Genomic DNA, 17500 nt, shown 5'->3' on the forward strand with positions numbered 1-17500 from the left:
AGATAACTGTTAGCTAACAACAACCCTGCCCAACCTACTATTTGTGGTTGGATGCATCGTAAAGCGCTACATACCTGCTGCCGATTGTTCCTTTGACAGCTATATATTCTCTCCATAGTAATTCAGCATATTCATCTGACCGTTAATCTCACCAGCAAACATGGGTTCCATTATATCGACGCTTAAATCAACGGCATCGGCCATATCAGCTGGCCTGAGGACGGTTCTGACGCTTCACAAGCAATTCTCATCTCTTCTTGAACGCGCGTCCTCAGAGCCAGGGTTTCCCGTGCCAAAGCCCACAAAGTCATACTGGCTCGACGACCCGCCATTCCCAGCACTATGCGACATCCAAGATGACAAGCTTCCCTCCGAAGTAGACATTGTCGTCATCGGCAGCGGCATCACAGGCGCAGCCGTGACGAAATCTCTGCTAGAACTGTCCAACTCTAGTCTAAGAGTTGTAGTCTGTGAAGCAAGACAGCTATGCAGCGGTGCAACGGGTAGAAATGGCGGGCATATTAAAAGTGCACCATATGATGAATTCGCCATGTTCAAGTCGAAGTTGGGACCGGAGAACGCGAGGAGGATAGTGAGGTTTAAGAGAAGGCATTTGGAGATGATGAAGCAGCTGGGGAGGGGGGTCGAGGTGGCTGAGGTTAGAGAGGTTGAGACGGTGGATGTCTTTGTTGAGAGGGAGGATTTTGAAAAGGCGAAGAAGCAGGTTGAGGATGTTAGGGAGTGGATGCCGGAGGAGAGGCATCGGGTTTGGGAGGCGGAGGAGGCGAGAAAGGAGGTGAGTTCTAGGCGAATGAAGGCTATGAGTGAAGTACTAATGAGGACAGTTTGGGGTGAATGAGCTTGTTGTGGGAGCTGTGACTTACACGGCGGGTGCACTCTGGCCATATCGTCTTGTCACGAGTGTGTGGAACGATTTACTCGAGCGGTTCCCGGGGTTGAGTATCAACACTCATACACCTGTGGAGAAGGTATCTCATAACTCGGATGGCTCTTATACAGTTACGACACCTCGTGGAGTCATCAAGGCGAAGCATGTAATCCACACAACAAATGCTCATGCCGGGCAACTCCTCCCTCCAGTAAGGGGCTGTGTCGTCGGTGCCATCGCACACATGAGCGCCCAACGACCAGGATCTTCATTCCCCCCAACCCAAGGAAACCGCTCATGGTCTGTGATCTACAATCCAGGCTTTGACTACATCACCCAACGTCCAGATCGACCAGACGGCACTCCCGGTGATCTAATGATAGGAGGTGGTTTCTTCCGCAGCAAGGAAGACGGCCTCGATCAAGTTGGAATCTGGGACGATAGCAAAACCCACGCCCTTCCCCTAATGCACATCCGCGGCGTGATGCCTTCCGTCTATGAACCAAACTGGGGCCCCGGGAGCAGTCTCATAAAAGCCTGGACTGGCATCATTGGCTTCACGGGTGATTTGATGCCCCTTGTTGGACGAGCCCCTGGGTCGAAAGGGTCAGGGGAGTGGATGGCCGCTGGGTTCTGTGGCGAGGGGATGGTGTATGCCTGGCTTTGTGGAACGGCATTGGCGGTTATGGTGCTTGGTAAGGAGGAGGAGAAGTTGGGGGAAGGTGTTGGGAGGCCAGGGGGACGGTTGGAGGAGTGGTTTCCGGGGGATTTGCTGGGGGTTGATAAGGAGAGGTTGAGGAGGGCTTATATCGCTAATGCGGCGGAGTTTTTTGAGTAGATGCTGAGGCATTGCACTGAAGTAATGAGATATGGATGATTTACTGGCTTAGCTGAGAGATTCTGGTCTGTGGTGTGGCGTGGAGTGGAGTGAAGTGAAGTGTTGACAGCTGTCTGCCAGTGCAAGCTAAGGCTGCATGCATCACCACTTTCACCTCACTTGCGATCGGTATAATTCACTTCTTATCAACGCACCTCTTCATTAATTCATTCAGCGTCTTTATTGCGTTTCTTTCTCTTCACCTTCACACTCACCTTTTTCCAAGTGTTGTAACTCTGCCTTCTAGACAACCAAACCGACTCATCTCCGTTCCTCCTCATTCCAATGTCACTCCTCAACATGATGCCCGAAGAACGCATCGACTCATGGCGTCAACGAGTTCCAAGCCGTATGGATCGCGACGATCCCTTCGAAGGAGACCACTTCGACGAACGTCCCCCTACGCGTCTCGTATAAACCCCCTGACAACCCTCCTCTCTGCTCTACTAACCATGTATCACTAGACTTTTCGTGATGTTTCTCCTCCTGAGGCTAGACCTTCTACGCGCCTGGGCTTCTTCCGCGCTGCTACGCCAATGTTCGGACGTAGTTCTACGCCTTCTTCTACTCGGCCTGCTTCAAGCTTGATGCCGAGACGTGCGGAGGGGAAGCGAAGGAGTTTGTTGAGCTTATTTACTCGCAAGAGGAAGAGAAAGGAGCCGGAGGAGATTCCGAGGGATCCTGTCCGTTTGAACTTTTTGTTTGTCGGGAGCAAGGCCGCTGGTCAGACGTCTTTGCTATTGTGAGTTTCCAAAGCTTGTGTTGACGTATCTGCTAACATTGGACAGTCGATCTCGCTATGGATACTTTCCTGATGTGAGTCTGCCATTCACGCAAGTGAGTTCATGCTGAACTTTTAACAGTCAAACGCCTTTTCTCGTCCTCTGTATGAGACCTACGTCAACGAACGAATGTACCACAACCAGCCTGTGCGCATGGAGATGTAGGACACCTCTGGCGTACCAGACCTGAACGTCGTCGAAAAGTTGACCTACATTGAATGGGACGCCGTGTTTCTCTGTTTCGATATCTCAGATAAAATATCCATGTACACAATCATCCAATGGGTAAGCTCAACATTTCACTGCTCACGAAATAAGTAAGGCTAATTGAGTAGTGGCATCATGCTTCGGACCAAGGCTTCACCAAATCTGCGAGTTTTGCGCCATTGCTGTACCTCGTTGGTCTAAAGAAGGATCTCCGCGACCAGTGCTTTTTGGAAGATCATCAAACTGGTTCTGCATTCTCGTCGTCTGGACTATTGGCGTACCCGACTTGCTGCATCTGCTCATCAGAGGTAGATTCCTCAACTCCATTGGATAACATGAATCATGTTCTGATTTTATTCTAGGCAAACTGGCAGGCCACCCGAATTGGAGCACACAAATACATTGAATGCTCGGCTGCGACTGGTGAAGGGATGAAGGAGGTTATCGATGACTCTGGAAGAGAGGCGATGCGAAGACTTGTTGGAGGGCAAGTGCCTGAGGATGAGGTTATCCCCAAGAAGAAGCGTCGTTTCTTCTGAAGTGTCTGAGTACTGGGATGTGGCTCGACTGTCAAGTGACAGTAGGACTCTTGCTTGTTGATTGCTGAATAAAGCTTGTGTTGAAGGAAACGTTGTAATGTGAGGTGCACGTCAGGACTTGAGGGTTACTGAGCAGGAGTTTTTTCCTTTTCTTCTTCTTCTTTTTAAAAGCAGCAGTTATCAGTCAACCTGGCAAAGATGTGCTCTGGAAATACACTGGCTTGTACAACGACGCAGGGATGTAGTTCAGCGAGATCGAAACTTGATGGTAGATCCAGGGTAGTTCAATTCATTGGTATAAGTCAGTTCAGCAACATCATGTGCCCGGTCTTTGTAGCGGTGACGGTTCAAGATTTTATTCTGAGGTCAAGAAAGAGCTTACATGATTCATATGGGACTTAATATGGTTAATTGTGATTGGTGTGCCCGATGCGTTTTGGCAAATACGCACGCACTTCAGTCTGTTCCATCAAATGGATGGTTGAATGAGTTTTAGCTGCCAGTGGCTGGCACCACTATCTTCCACTGTCATCTTCGTTACGTCCAAAGGTGCAAGTGAACTAACACTGGTACGACAGATAAAAAAATGAAAACAAAGTCTCCATTCATTTAAATGATGCTCTTCAGCTCTTTTATTTTTTAGACTTGGTTTTGCCATCTTGACCCAATGCCTATATGAGTTTGGACTCGGGGCGCGAAAATACCTAAAAGGCCCACCTGTCAAGATCAACCTCACTCGCTCGCTCACTTCACAACACGAGGGCATCAATCTACCATCAAGAGTGCTCAACGCAAACATGGTGATGATCATCGCCGCCGCAGGCGTAGGGCTTGCAATAGGCGCACTTGCCTCACCCCGACCGCTCGTAGCCTTTCTCTCGGCCATGGCCATCTACATCGTTACCCTTCTCATTGCATTCTCTGTAAGCCAAATCCCACAACCGAAACCAAACCATACACTCCAATACTGACATAGCCAAGGCTCTTCATATCCGACTTGTCAGGCGTCGCCGCAGGACAGTGAGCAGAGAACTGTCTTCTCTTAACCAACGTCGCACTCCGTTCGACTACGGGCTACTTGTCATGGGCTCTGGAGGACACAGCAAGGAAATGCTCATGTAACAATAAGCCCTACTAAATACAATTTCAAGCTATAATAACGTTTTTCTAGGATGATGGATGATGGCTTCTGCAACTTTGATGGTTTCCACCGACGATATCTGATTACTTCTGGCGATACCATGTCGGAGGATCATCTTGAAGATTACGAAGCAGATCTGAGGAAACTGTGTGCTTCTCAGGGCACCAACCCAGGAGCATACGACGTTTTCACCGTCACTCGTGCGCGCCGCGTTCACCAATCACTCCTGACCACCCCTTTCACGGCCTTCCTCAGCATGGTCAGCATCTTCCCGGCCTTGTTAACTCCGCCACCCAAGATCGATGGTGCCGAGCTGGCATACCCTACCTGCATCTACTCCAACGGACCCGCGACTGGCTTCTTTGTCGGCCTGGCAGTGCACATTCTCAAGCTCCTGGGCAAAATACCTGAGAATTCGATGCACTTCATCTACATCGAGTCTTGGGCACGGATCAGCACCCTGAGCCTCACGGGCAAACTCTTCTACTACACTGGCATCGCTGACGTTTTGGTACAGCACCAAGAAGTGGCGGAAAAGTATGGACTTAGAAACTGTGGTGAGATGGTCTTCAACGCCAGACGACCGGATGTTTCATCGACAGATGATAAGTTGATGGGATGAGATCCCAATCCAAGAATCTCTTGGAATATGCGTTTCTGCTTTTTGATACATAGACAATAAAGGTTACATGGTTTGTGTACATGGCAGTTATCATCCGCCCTCCCTGATATAATGCTATCAAGGTGATTTCTTGCCCTCAACAGCCTCGGCCTTCTCCTCTGGCCCCGCATCATCTGCGATGTCCTCCTCCACCTCCTCAAGACCAAAGTCCTCGATCTCCGAGTTGCGACTCGCCTCTTGACGCTCCGTCTCCTTTCCAGCCCAGATCTTCCAGTTCTCGAACTCTCGGTCCTCGAGATGGTGCGAAACATCAATGCGGGACTTGCCAAAGTAAGCGCCCACGTGCTTGGCTTCCTCGAGGGCCACTCGTTTCTCGATCTCTTCCTCTTGACGTAGACGGTAGAATTCGCGGCGCGTGATATCGTATGCCCTTTTCACTGAGAGCTTCTCTTTCTCCATCAACCATAATTGCCGTTGAACAACACTATAGAATGTTAGCTTTATTCCATCAGCCCACGGATCCAGAGAAACTTGCCATTCACCCGTCAAGGGAATATTAGGCTGTCTCAAACCCTTGCTCCAATCGCAGTGCTGGTAATCCTTTCCGTCCGACTCAAGAATAACACGAGGCCTCGCCAACTCCCAAGGATGATCTTGATAGAACGTTGTTCGCAGGCCATCCTCAATATACTTTATCTGTTGAGGTCGATAGAGATTCCTTGGCTTTTTCGCTTTGGATTTCGGCCCCGTTAGACGGGGGGTGACGTTTCGAACCAGTGTCTCGGCCGGAGGAACGGATTGCATGATGTTGTACCATGGCGGCGTAGGGATGGATCTGCCGCCGAGGATGGTGTGGTTGAGCTCTTCGGTGACTGTTTGTAGGACCCTTGCGGGCCGGATCTGTCTGCCTCCCATGGTCTATTCTGCGGCGGTGTAAGTAGAGCTACAATTGAGTATGGTGGTATAAATAGCGGCGGCCTTACGGTATGAATTGACGCTCTGATCGGGAGTAATGTCAGGCGGGACCTGGCTTGAGCCGCAATGTCGTGGTGGTGAGTGGAAATTTTGGAGATGCATCGGTAAATCTTAACGCCGGGGTAGGATGTTGACAATAAAGGTCGGACACTATCAGGATGGAATTGTAAGTTAATACTCAAATATTCCTTTCTAGACAGAATATTTAATATTATTTGCGCTAATCTATAGTAAGAAACCATGTGGTCCTATTTGGGATTGATTGTTTATTTTGCACACCCCAGAAGTCCCATACCTTTCTTCGCCTTATCTCTTACATTTTATGATGCAGCGCGGTTTTTATTTTCACCCCTCATCTGGGTACCTCCCATAGCTCAGCGCGAATGACAGTGCAGCAAAAAACCATCTCGAAAAAGGTCCCACTTACAAGAACAAGCCTCCCGTCTCAACTTCCGCTGGCATTAGCTCTTCCTGAGAGAGATTGCCGATCCGATTTCTTTCTCAGCGCCATTTCCCTGTTAAATCTACAGCTCGAGGCAAAAAATCGCTCCGGCTACGAATCAGAAGTCGCAGCATCATGAGGAGGAGCTCATGAAAGTCTCTAGTCGATTAGACGGCTCCCTCTGTGCGGTGCTTTCGAACCGACCGTCGGCCAGTTTTGGGGTTACTACCACAAGGAGGAGTCTCTGCACTGTGAGAGAGGCTGGAAAAGAGACACAGAGGAGAAGATTGAGCTCGAGATCCCCGTCCTCTTGTTCCAAGAGCTCGTTATGGCTTCTCTCGACCTTTTCGCCCGCTACCGAGGCTCGACGTGCCTTGCCTTGCCGTCGCTCCCGACATATTCTGAACAATTATAGCACCGCTTCTGCTGCCGCCGCACCGATACCTCCGATAAGCCAAAGATTCCATACTCAATATGGTCACGACCCTCGACACCTTATGGCTCTCGTGCCACAGGAAGATGCGGGAACTGTTGAGGAGCACTTGGAGTACTATCGGGATCCATACCGAAGGGGCTATGCTCATGCGGACGGCCAGAAAGTGCAAGTTTCGGAAAACAAAAGAGATACTGAATATCCAACGGCGGATGAAACCTTCAAGGCCGATGACGGGACGAAAAAAGTGATCGCAAAATTATGCCAGGCCATATCGTACAAGCTCCGTCACCCATACCGAGCAACCCTCGATCCTATATACGACCTGTACCTTCAGCTTCCCGAACCAAGGATGTTGTATCTCACATGGCCATGGCGGAACAGGCTATTGAAGATTATGGGCTTACCCCCAAAGCGAAACTCAGAGTCGATGTTGCGTTACTTTGCGCTGATCGCTGATGTCAAAACCGCAGGATTGACGCTGCGACGGACGCATTGGAACTATGCCTTGGCTTTTGCAACAAAGTATACAGCTCGCGTAACGACGACCGAGATGGATACTGCTCTGCGGTTGTGGCAAGAGATGGAGCGATCACCCAATGTCAAAGGAAACGAAGTTACGTTCAACATTCTTTTCGATGCTGCCTCAAAAGCCGGAAATTTTGCTCTTGCGGACATGATTTACAACGAGATGGAAAGCCGAGGTTATCAGTACAACCGATACCACCATGTCAGTCTGATACACTATTTCGGACTCAAGATGGACTCAAATGGGATCCGGGCTGCCTACAAAGACATGGTTGAGGCCAGTGAAATGATTGATACCGTTGTGCTTAATTGTGTGATATCTGGCCTGTTGCGATGTGGCGAGGAGTCAGCGGCTGAGTTGACATATGAGAGGATGAAGTCCGGTCACGAAATGGCGCCCAATATCCCGGATAGAGACTACGGGATGGGTCGGGTCATTACCAAGGTGTTGATGATGTTTACGAGAATTGGTAAGAAGCATCCCGAGCTTCAACAGCCGTTACAGAAGCAAATGCAACTCTCGCCAAACCTTCACACATACAAACTTTTCGTCGAGCACTACTCGGTCAAAGTTGGAGACTTGGCCAAGGTGGCACAATTTCTTGATGAGATGAAGTTCCTCAGGATTCCCATTCACGCGACGATCTTCTTGTCTTTATTCAAAGGATTCTACTCCCATGGTGGCTTTACTGGCTCTGAGTGGAGTGAGCAGCGACTAGAAGGAGTGTTGAAGGCAATGTACCAAGCACGAGATGAAAGCATAAGAGGGTTTACCATTGACAGATGGTTGGTCATTTGGGCCTTGCGAGCTGCGAAGAAGTGCAGCTCCAATGAGACTGTTATCGAAGTGTATGATGAGATGGAGAAGCGCTGGGACATTCCGCTGGACCGACAGCCGTTCATCGAGTCCATACTTCAGACCGTTCTTGACGGCGCAGATATGAAGTCGTCGACGGGACAATGGGAAGGCCCGTCGTATCGAAGATATAAAAAAGATGGAACGAGATTATGATGTAACAGTAGATTTTGTACTACCATGTACTTTAACTTAGAATAATACCCTGGGGCTCTAGAGTTCTGTATATAAGGATCCAGTTGGCTGAGAATTGTATAGCTGGCGGTTAATACAATCGTAAGTTCACACATGGTTCGATATCTTTGATGGCCGAACAAATGAAATTTCGAATCAAGAGTCGAGAATGACTGATGTCTATTTCGGATATTTACACCACATTCCACCTCGAGGCTTCCCAGTCTTTCCACCAAACAGCAAATCCAATCCGCAGGCGAGTAATTTACTGGGGCTTGTAGGTCTGGTAGACTGCGCAGCTCGTTAGCATCGTGAGTCGGAGAACATCGGGACGGAAACCACGCACCAGCAATGCCGAAGGGAGCGAAGAAGCCGGTGGCCATGAAGGTCCAGTATCCAAGGCCGAACCACTTGCTTCGGGGGTTGAAGGGGATGTTGCTGTAGGCGCCCTCAGGGTAGTGGTAGGGCGAGGACATGCGGGCGCGGGTGGTCTGGAAACCTCGCTTGGTGACCAGAGAGGTCGTGGTACGGGCGGCGGCGCGGGAGAGCATCTGCGGGAGCGAGTAAAGGGTCAATTCGGCTCGTGATGGTTGGGAGAGGAATTATGAGCTGGTCAATGGCTCGAAGGTCGACGTACCTTGGCGTTGAGGAGTGGAGAGTGCGAGATGGAAGCTTGGGGATGTGTCAGTGATGATAGCATCCGAGGTCAGAGATGGTGGTCTGAGGTTTGGAGAGCAAAACGCTAGTAGGTCACGTGTCGAGATACTTTGTACTTTGCTGACATGGAATCTCCAATCGGCTGTGATTGGATCGTACGTTTGGAGAGTGACGTCGGCTCTAACCGCACCGGACTGGGCAGGTAAAAAGTATTCTTAACTGTAAGTACGCCTTTAAGATAATTTATAATGACCACTCAGATGATATAATATCTTGATAAACTGTCCATATTTAATACTTGAACAAACGGATTTAGCTTAGTTTCTGTCGGCTTAACCTACTAGGTACCTTACCTATTCCCGGTCGCTGTAGACATTCACCGCCCTCAGCTTGTCCAGGGGGGGATTTTTTTTCTGCCGCAAGCAACCCACTTCCCATCAACCAACTTTTTTTAATCGCCTAGGCCCGTGTACCACGAATTGGGACGATCGATCGATTCCTCGCTCGTGTTGTACAGGACGACAAGCTCACACCTATTTTTTTCGAAGAGCTTTTCTGCCTGCCTTGCGTACACGAAAAGGCAACAATTCTCAATTCTCACATACCAAATTTTCCCTCGAAGGACCAGAACGCGACTCGAATCAGCCACTCGATCTCGATCACTTTTTTACTGCAGCTAGCGATCGGAAGCCGATCGCGGTAAAACACCGCCCAGCATGGATGAGATGTTTGATGTGTTCGAGGGCAAGGTGGACGCCCCGAGCGCGAGCGAAGATGAGAACGTGCCGAATCGCAAGGGTGACACCAAAAAGAGAAAGGCAAACGCGATAAATGGTGATGCTGTGAAAACTGAGGACGTTGACATGGACGCCAAGACCGAGTCTTCAAAAGACGGAGGAGATTCTTCTGACGATGAGGAGTCTTCGGAGAGCGCCAGTCAGCAGGATTCCAAGCGAAGGAAGAAGGAGGACGGTGTTGGTCCTGTCATGGCAGATAATTTCCAGACGGCCGAGTCGAGAGAAGTTGCTGGCGCAGCTACTTTCACAGAGCAGGATTCATCGCTTGTCTTGTCACACAACATTCAGCATCAGGTTGCCCTGCCTCCGGACCTAGACTACGAATACGTCCCCCTTTCCGAGCACAAGGCCCCCGAGCAACCCGCGCGGACATGGAACTTCAAGCTCGATCCTTTCCAGAGTCTTTCCGTGGCATCTATTGAGAGAGACGAGAGTGTTCTTGTTTCCGCGCACACTTCTGCCGGAAAGACTGTTGTAGCTGAGTATGCTGTCGCGCAGTGTTTGAAGCGCAACCAGAGAGTCATCTACACAAGTCCCATCAAGGCCTTAAGTAACCAAAAGTACCGAGATTTCGAGGCCATCTTTGGAGATGTTGGTCTCATGACTGGTGATGTTACTATCAACCCTACGGCAAGTTGTCTTGTCATGACGACTGAGATTTTGCGATCTATGTTGTATCGCGGTTCTGAGATTATGCGAGAAGTCGCCTGGGTTGTGTTTGATGAGATTCATTACATGAGAGACAAGATAAGAGGTGTCGTTTGGGAGGAGACCATCATCATGCTTCCGGACAAGGTCCGATACGTCTTCCTCTCTGCCACTATCCCCAATGCTTTCCAGTTCGCCGAATGGATTGCCAAGATCCATCATCAAGCTTGTCACGTTGTGTATACCGATTTCCGACCTACTCCCCTACAGAACTACTTCTTCCCCTGCGGCGGCACTGGCGCCCGTCTCATCGTTGATGAGAAGAGCAACTTCAACGAGCAGAATTTCAACAAAGTCATGCAAGAGGTTGAGGAAAAGAAGGGCGCTGACCCCAATGACCCCATGGCTCGCCAGAAAGGAAAGGGCAAGAACAAAAAGACCAACAAGGGTGGCGCTGACAGTGGCTCGGATATCTCCAAGATTATTCGAATGACCATCAAGAGGAAGTTCAACCCCGTTATTGTTTTCAACTTTAGCAAGCGAGAGTGTGAGAACCTGGCCATGAACATTTCATCACTCAGCTTCAACGACGATTCCGAGAAGGCCATGGTTCGCAAGGTTTTCAACAGCGCTATTGATAGTTTGTCAGAGGGTGACCGAGAACTTCCTCAGATTATCAACTTGTTGCCTCTTTTGGAGCGAGGTATCGGTGTCCATCACTCTGGTCTGCTGCCCATCCTCAAGGAGACCATCGAGATTCTCTTCCAGGAGTCTTTGATCAAGGTTCTTTTCGCGACTGAGACCTTCTCCATTGGTCTCAACATGCCTGCCAAGACTGTTGTCTTCACCCAAGTTACCAAGTGGGATGGTGTCAAGAGACGCCCTCTCACTTCCTCCGAGTATATTCAGATGGCTGGACGTGCTGGTCGTCGTGGTCTTGATGCTCGTGGTATTGTCATCATGATGATTGACGACAAGCTCGAGCCCGACACCGCCAAGGAGATTGTCACCGGCCACCAAGATCGACTCAACTCTGCGTTTTACCTCGGTTACAACATGATTCTCAACCTTCTTCGTATCGAAGCTATTTCACCCGAATTCATGCTGGAGCGATGCTTCCATCAATTCCAGAACGCGGCTAGCGTCCCCTCTTTGGAGAAAGAGTTGATGTCGTTACAACAGGAGCGCGACAACACCACTATCGCCGACGAGTCCACGGTCAAGGACTACTACCAGATTCGACAGCAGCTCAGCGCTTACACTAAGGACATGCGCACCGTTATTCAGCACCCCAATTACAGTATTTCTTACCTGCAGCCAGGTCGCTTGGTGCAGATTTACAACCCCAAGGACGAGAACGAGACTATTGCTGGAACCGGAACAGACTTTGGCTGGGGAGTTATCGTCAACCAAACTCCTCGCCGCGCGCCAAAGATGGGTGAACCCGAATATGCCCCTCAGGAATCCTATGTCATTGACGTGCTTCTTCCCATCTCCCGATCCAGCGCGGATTTCTACCCTACTCAGCCTGTCGAAGATACCCCTATGCCCGTTGGCCTCAAACCTTTTGGCGACGACGACAACGACGACGTCAAGTTTGCGGTTGTCCCTTGTCTTCTAACTTGCATCAAGGCCATCAGTCAAATTCGACTTTTCTTACCCAAGGAAGGCCTCCAGTCCGAGTCAGAAAGGGAGACGCTCACAAAGTCGTTGATGGAGGTCAAGCGCCGCTTCCCTGATGGCCTGCCTGTTTTGGACCCCATCGAGAACATGGAAATCACCGATGATTCGTTCAAGAAGCTTCTTCGCAAGATCGAGGTCCTCGAGTCCCGACTTTTGGCCAACCCTCTTCACCTCTCGCCCCTTCTTCCTGCTCTGTGGGACCAGTACCATGCCAAGGTCAAGCTCACCGAGAAGGTCAAGGAGACCAAGAAGGCCATCGCCAAGGCGTACAGCATCGCTCAGATGGACGAACTCAAGTCTCGCAAGCGTGTGCTGCGACGTCTCGGCTTTATTAACGATTCCGAAGTTGTCCAGCTAAAGGCTCGCGTCGCCTGTGAGATTTCATCCACCGAAGGTCATGAGCTTCTTCTCTCCGAATTGCTCTTTGACAGATTCTTCAACGAGCTTACTCCTGAGATGTGTGCTGCCGTCATGAGCTGTTTTATCTTTGATGAGAAGATTGAAACAACCCAGCTCAAGGAAGAGTTGAGCAAACCTTATCGTGAGATTCAAGCCAAGGCTCGCATCATTGCCAAGGTCAGCCAGGAATGCAAGCTTGAGGTCAACGAGGAAGAATACATCCAGAAGCTCAAGTGGCAGCTGATGGAGACGGTCTACGCATGGGCCCACGGACGTCCTTTCATTGAGATTTGGTATGTCGTACTTTCATCCCGCTATAGCACAGTTACTGACACACCCCAGCAAAATGACCAAGGTCTACGAAGGCTCTCTGATCCGTCTCTTCCGACGTCTGGAAGAGCTGCTTCGACAGATGGGCCAGGCCGCCAAGGTCATGGGTAACGACGATCTAACGAAGAAGTTTGAGGATAGTTTATCCAAGATCCGCAGAGATATTGTGGCCGCGCAGAGCTTGTATCTATAAAACGGGGGAAATATCATGTAATGTGTTTTTTTTCTATATCTTTCACCGGCTTGGGAGTCTGGCGTGTTGGGGTGGAAAAAAGAGTTGTAGTATACCTTGAGCTCGAGGGATTAGGAATAAACCTATGTGAACCTTGGTCACAGTGATAACTAAATTAATAGAGCTGTATTGGAGGCTACGAAGAATACGACATGGACCTCTCGAGAAATTGCATTGCTTTCTTTTGTTCATACTTAAGCTTCGGTTGAGCTTGTAGGTAATCTCAGAACCTACCAGAATTCACACCAGTTGTTTAGAGCCGATAAAGATTCAGGACTGAATTAACAAGATGCATGGATTTGAATCGCTGTTGTGTATTCTGTCTGTTTCTACTGCCTATAATAGCGGTATATAGAATGCGTGCAAAGCCATAACGCCACCCATCCGCTGTAACCCATGCTTTGGCATGACAACGCCTTAAGTCAACGCCTGAACCCTCCATACCCCCAAGCCAAAAATGCTACCGCCGTTGAAGCACTGAGCACCATCCGGATCGTTTCAAGGCTCTACTAGGGCCGGTCTCCTGACAGCTCCATGATGAAACCAATAAAAAGACTAAAGACAACGCCGAAGCCAACGAATATCTGCCATCTCTTACTCCAGATACCCTCTTGGCGCATGAGCCATGCTAGACTTCCCAGTGGGAAGAAGAACCCGACCATCATGGCCTTGATTAGTATATCGAGCACAGAAGCCATGCCGGTGTTATCGTCCTCGAGTGGATTGGAACCAGATGGAATTCCTTCGGCGTTGTTGTCGATCCATGCGTCTTCCATGTTGCGCAGGGTGTCAGGTGATGGCATAGCGTCTGGTGTGAAGCGCGCCGTATGGATTGACGTAAACTGTGTTCGTAAGGTTGCGACTTCTGAATGCGAAAAGCCAGACTGCAGCAATCGATCGAACCCCCGTGGTCGGGGCCTCGTTGAAGTCGTTGGTTTCGAACCATCACCAGTCGCTTCCTTCGGTGGCTTAAGCGCCTCCTCCTCTTCCTTCTTCAACTCCTCGCTCGTCAATTCATCACCAATGGAGCAATTAACATAGACCCGCGACACATTTGCACCCTCAACGGCCTTCCCCTTGCCTTTCGGATCATCATTGGTGCGCGGCGGCGCAGGAATTGGTTTGAGGACTGAGCTTAGCGCTGAAGTATCGGGGAGCAGATGACCTTGGTGAATGAGGCGTAGTCGACTTTTGGATGATAGTCTTGTGCGGAGGAGGTGTTTGAGGGCGAAGACGGTTGTTGTTTGGGGTGAGGGGATGTCGAGTTCAAGATCTGGTTGGGATGTTGTGAAGCGGATTGTGAGATGGAGGGGAGGAGGGAGAGGGTGAGACGATGAGGCTTGAGAGGTCATGATGATGGCATTGTTTTGGAGTTAGTGATGAGATGATGAGATGGTCTGAAAGACGGACTGAGTATGGAAGTGAAGTTGTGAGATGCTGCAATGTGTGTAACATGTAACAAATAAAGCTGAAGTCAAGTGAAGCTGGGTAAGGTATTGGTGACGTGACCTCCACTTACCGGGCCTTCTAGAAGGATGCTTTGCAGGGCTGAGGCAGAGGTAACTGAAGCTTGGGTCTTTCTTGTCCTTACAGCCTCATGTTTAAGACCTTGACAGATAGAGATAGAATATTACTAGAGCAGTAGAACCGCCCTATTTCCTCGATTCTCATTATGAAACCCCCATTGAAGGTATTGGGTCTCGCAGAACAGCCAGCAGCTCTTAGGTTGTTGCACCTCAGGACAGGGGTATCTAACTGCGGCCCCGCTGCAAGGGTTCCTGAGCCTCTAAAAATCTCCCGACCGCCCGGCAGAAACCTCCCCAAACAACCGTCATCATCCTTGATTTTGTTTTTTAAGGCGATCAATAACACGCTCATTGGAACGTTTTTATACATCACCACAATTTCTATTTCCTTAACTTCGTCGATAGGGCGATGGTACTGGAAGCATGCCGCGCCTGCGAGGGACCAGATATTTAACCTGCTTTTATTGCGGGAAGAGGTCCAATACAAAATATGACGGCATCACACGCCAGTTTCTATGCCTATCATGCGATGCGACAAACTACCTCGATGAAGTATGGACCTTCTTTTGATGTTGTGACGCAGTTACTAATAAAGACTAGAATGGAGAGATTACGGATCCTCCAGTAGCCACCGAACGTGAAGCTCCCGCAACTCAATACGCTGTTCCTCGACATTCACCTCCGTCATCCCCGAAAGATAGCATCTTTTGCGCAACATGTCTGAAGAATCAGCGATTATTTACGTCATCTCTGGCGCAGTATCTACCCGACGATACGAACCACCCTGATTACCCCGAGCTCGAGCGAAACTACTACAGATTCCGAAAGGGGTTGGAGGAACGATATCCCCAAGTTTGTGACGAATGCGCTGAGAGGGTTGATGGCCAGATTCGAAGGGCGGGATATACGGCCAAGACGGATCATCTTCGACGGATGATGGAGAAGAGCAGAGGAAGGAAGATTTCGCCTGAAAAAAAGGGCGCTCTGGACTGGATTGATAGCCTAGGCAAGGGGCTCTGGTGGGGAGGATTGGTGATGCAGATACTGTGGCATCTCAGGGCAGTCACTCTTGCGTTGGAGCATCAAGATGTGGGAATGTACGATCCGGACGATAGGAGCTGGTCGACGCTGGCTGTGAAGGGCCTGGGCTTGGCTGTAGCACTTCTTCCTCCAGCGGATTCTCTCATCAACAGCGCAGTTGTTGCGAGCATATTGTCGGCATGGTGGAATCCTCAGTTCGTGCAAGTCAGCAGAGGCTTCACAAGACATCTTCTGGGCTTTACACAATGGTATGCTTTTCAGGGGCTGATCGTCTTCTTCCGCATCCTATTCCGCCGGGTGTTGGAGATGGACGGAGGACAGGCTCGATCGCGGAACGCTCAGCTTAGCGCACACTTGGTTATGTCAGTTGTTATGGTCATGGTAAGTTGTCTGAGAAATTTCACCTCCAGAACTGTACTAACATATTCAGATATATTCTGCCGCCAAACGGTCTATCAAAGTCGATACCACACCCCTTTTTGGTACCTCAAACACAACGTTTTCGCCACCGAAGCAACCTAGGATCACTCGGCAGAATAGAGAGGAACCAAAGACCTTCTCAGAACTGTTAAATGAAGCCTTAGACTCCCCTACAGCAACACCTCGGCCAGATCGGTTCAATCCGTCACCTATTAGGACATTTTCACCACAACCACTGCCCCCTGGCAACTCCTATAGGGCCCCAGGAAGCACTCGTACCCAGTTCAATGGCCTCAACATCACGCCTCGAAAGACACAGGACCTTGGATATTCGGACGAGATGGACTGGACACCGACTGAATCTCAGACTCAATCTCAGTCGCCTTATCGAGCTTTCCAAAATACGCCCTCCTCTAATGGACCCCGAAAGTCGTTCGGGGAGGCACCCGTGAGCGCCGAAACAAGCCCGTTTTGGTACAAGGTCCCTCCTGCGCCGACGAACCCATCCCAGCGTATACGAAACCCTCCCAATGCGCCAATTATCAGAACCAAGCCGGCACAGCAGGAGAGTATTTTCTTCCGAGGCGCGGCTAAGAAGAGGGACGAGAACGAAGATGACGAACGTGAAGTTTCATTCAAGCCGCCCAGTTTCTTCGCGCCCGAGCGCAGTAATGATGAGGCTAACGGGTTGGCTGACCTCTTGAGTCAGAGCTTTACTTTGGGAAAGGAGCAAAGCCACCATGATGAATATTCAGGAGGCTCCACAAACAGAAGGGGCTCAGAAACTCGTATGTCTACTGGTACACCTCAATTGGACAACCTTGGTGTTGAGTTCACCGCTCTGGCTGTGATGCTCGTTTTATGGGGTCTAACTGCAGCCGTTTCCATGCCTTTCGGACGAGAAGTCCAGCTCGCATTATTATCAGCAGTCGGGATCATTGCGTTGCGAGAAACGGGCGAAACAAGCCGACAAACAAGACTCCCTACCACAGCGACATATATCAGCTCTGCGCTGAATGTAGTCGAGCTGGCAGCGGTCTGCTGGCTTGCACTGGAGGTTTTCCAGGAGAACGAAGGCGCTGGTATGTACGGAGTTGGGCTATTGACGACAATGCTTGGGCATCAGGTTTGGAGTACTATGAATTGAGTTTTATGTATAGATAGAGGGGGCGGTTTCTGTTGCTTGGGAATATCATGTGCGGCGTTGGATGAGAAACGAAGTATTTTATGAACATGGTGGCTGGTTGGAATAAGATACCAGATGAGGCATGTCGAGATATAATGACAGTATTGACACCCAAA

General features: G+C 49.8%; 8 protein-coding genes across 8 annotated transcripts; 5 read left to right on the plus strand and 3 right to left on the minus strand.

The window, feature by feature from the left end:
- Positions 1-160: 160 nt before the first annotated feature.
- On the plus strand, positions 161-3294 carry FSUBG_1858 (FAD dependent oxidoreductase; the record flags this gene model as incomplete). The annotated part of the gene is made up of 9 exons (XM_036679568.1): positions 161-796; positions 846-1584; positions 2014-2177; positions 2231-2508; positions 2555-2582; positions 2630-2695; positions 2753-2833; positions 2884-3063; positions 3118-3294. 9 exons carry the CDS (start codon positions 161-163, stop codon positions 3292-3294), a joined length of 2349 nt encoding a protein of 782 aa, XP_036542501.1.
- Positions 3295-4091: 797 nt separating this feature from the next.
- On the plus strand, positions 4092-5057 carry FSUBG_1859 (UDP-n-acetylglucosamine transferase subunit alg14; the record flags this gene model as incomplete). The annotated part of the gene is made up of 3 exons (XM_036679569.1): positions 4092-4217; positions 4276-4412; positions 4466-5057. 3 exons carry the CDS (start codon positions 4092-4094, stop codon positions 5055-5057), a joined length of 855 nt encoding a protein of 284 aa, XP_036542502.1.
- A 117-nt stretch (positions 5058-5174) lies between these two features.
- On the minus strand, positions 5175-5972 carry FSUBG_1860 (37S ribosomal S25 mitochondrial; the record flags this gene model as incomplete). Its single annotated transcript, XM_036679571.1, has 1 exon — positions 5175-5972. One exon carries the CDS (start codon positions 5970-5972, stop codon positions 5175-5177), a length of 798 nt encoding a protein of 265 aa, XP_036542503.1.
- Positions 5973-6098: 126 nt separating this feature from the next.
- FSUBG_1861 (uncharacterized protein) lies at positions 6099-8447 on the plus strand (the record flags this gene model as incomplete). Its single annotated transcript, XM_036679572.1, has 4 exons — positions 6099-6109; positions 6159-6198; positions 6638-6843; positions 6890-8447. 4 exons carry the CDS (start codon positions 6099-6101, stop codon positions 8445-8447), a joined length of 1815 nt encoding a protein of 604 aa, XP_036542504.1.
- A 283-nt stretch (positions 8448-8730) lies between these two features.
- On the minus strand, positions 8731-9016 carry FSUBG_1862 (elongator complex 1; the record flags this gene model as incomplete). The annotated part of the gene is made up of 2 exons (XM_036679573.1): positions 8731-8756; positions 8812-9016. The coding sequence occupies 2 exons, from the start codon at positions 9014-9016 to the stop codon at positions 8731-8733; spliced, it is 231 nt and encodes a 76-aa protein (XP_036542505.1).
- An 822-nt stretch (positions 9017-9838) lies between these two features.
- FSUBG_1863 (atp-dependent rna helicase dob1) lies at positions 9839-13172 on the plus strand (the record flags this gene model as incomplete). Its single annotated transcript, XM_036679574.1, has 2 exons — positions 9839-12942; positions 12992-13172. 2 exons carry the CDS (start codon positions 9839-9841, stop codon positions 13170-13172), a joined length of 3285 nt encoding a protein of 1094 aa, XP_036542506.1.
- A 548-nt stretch (positions 13173-13720) lies between these two features.
- Positions 13721-14563, minus strand: FSUBG_1864 (uncharacterized protein; the record flags this gene model as incomplete). The annotated part of the gene is made up of 1 exon (XM_036679575.1): positions 13721-14563. The coding sequence occupies one exon, from the start codon at positions 14561-14563 to the stop codon at positions 13721-13723; it is 843 nt and encodes a 280-aa protein (XP_036542507.1).
- Positions 14564-14883: 320 nt separating this feature from the next.
- On the plus strand, positions 14884-17345 carry FSUBG_1865 (uncharacterized protein; the record flags this gene model as incomplete). The annotated part of the gene is made up of 3 exons (XM_036679576.1): positions 14884-14901; positions 15338-16159; positions 16209-17345. 3 exons carry the CDS (start codon positions 14884-14886, stop codon positions 17343-17345), a joined length of 1977 nt encoding a protein of 658 aa, XP_036542508.1.
- Positions 17346-17500: the final 155 nt, after the last annotated feature.

Source organism: Fusarium subglutinans (genome assembly GCF_013396075.1).
Source record: "Fusarium subglutinans strain NRRL 66333 chromosome Unknown NRRL66333_c0000016, whole genome shotgun sequence".
NCBI classification, from domain to species: domain Eukaryota; kingdom Fungi; phylum Ascomycota; class Sordariomycetes; order Hypocreales; family Nectriaceae; genus Fusarium; species Fusarium subglutinans.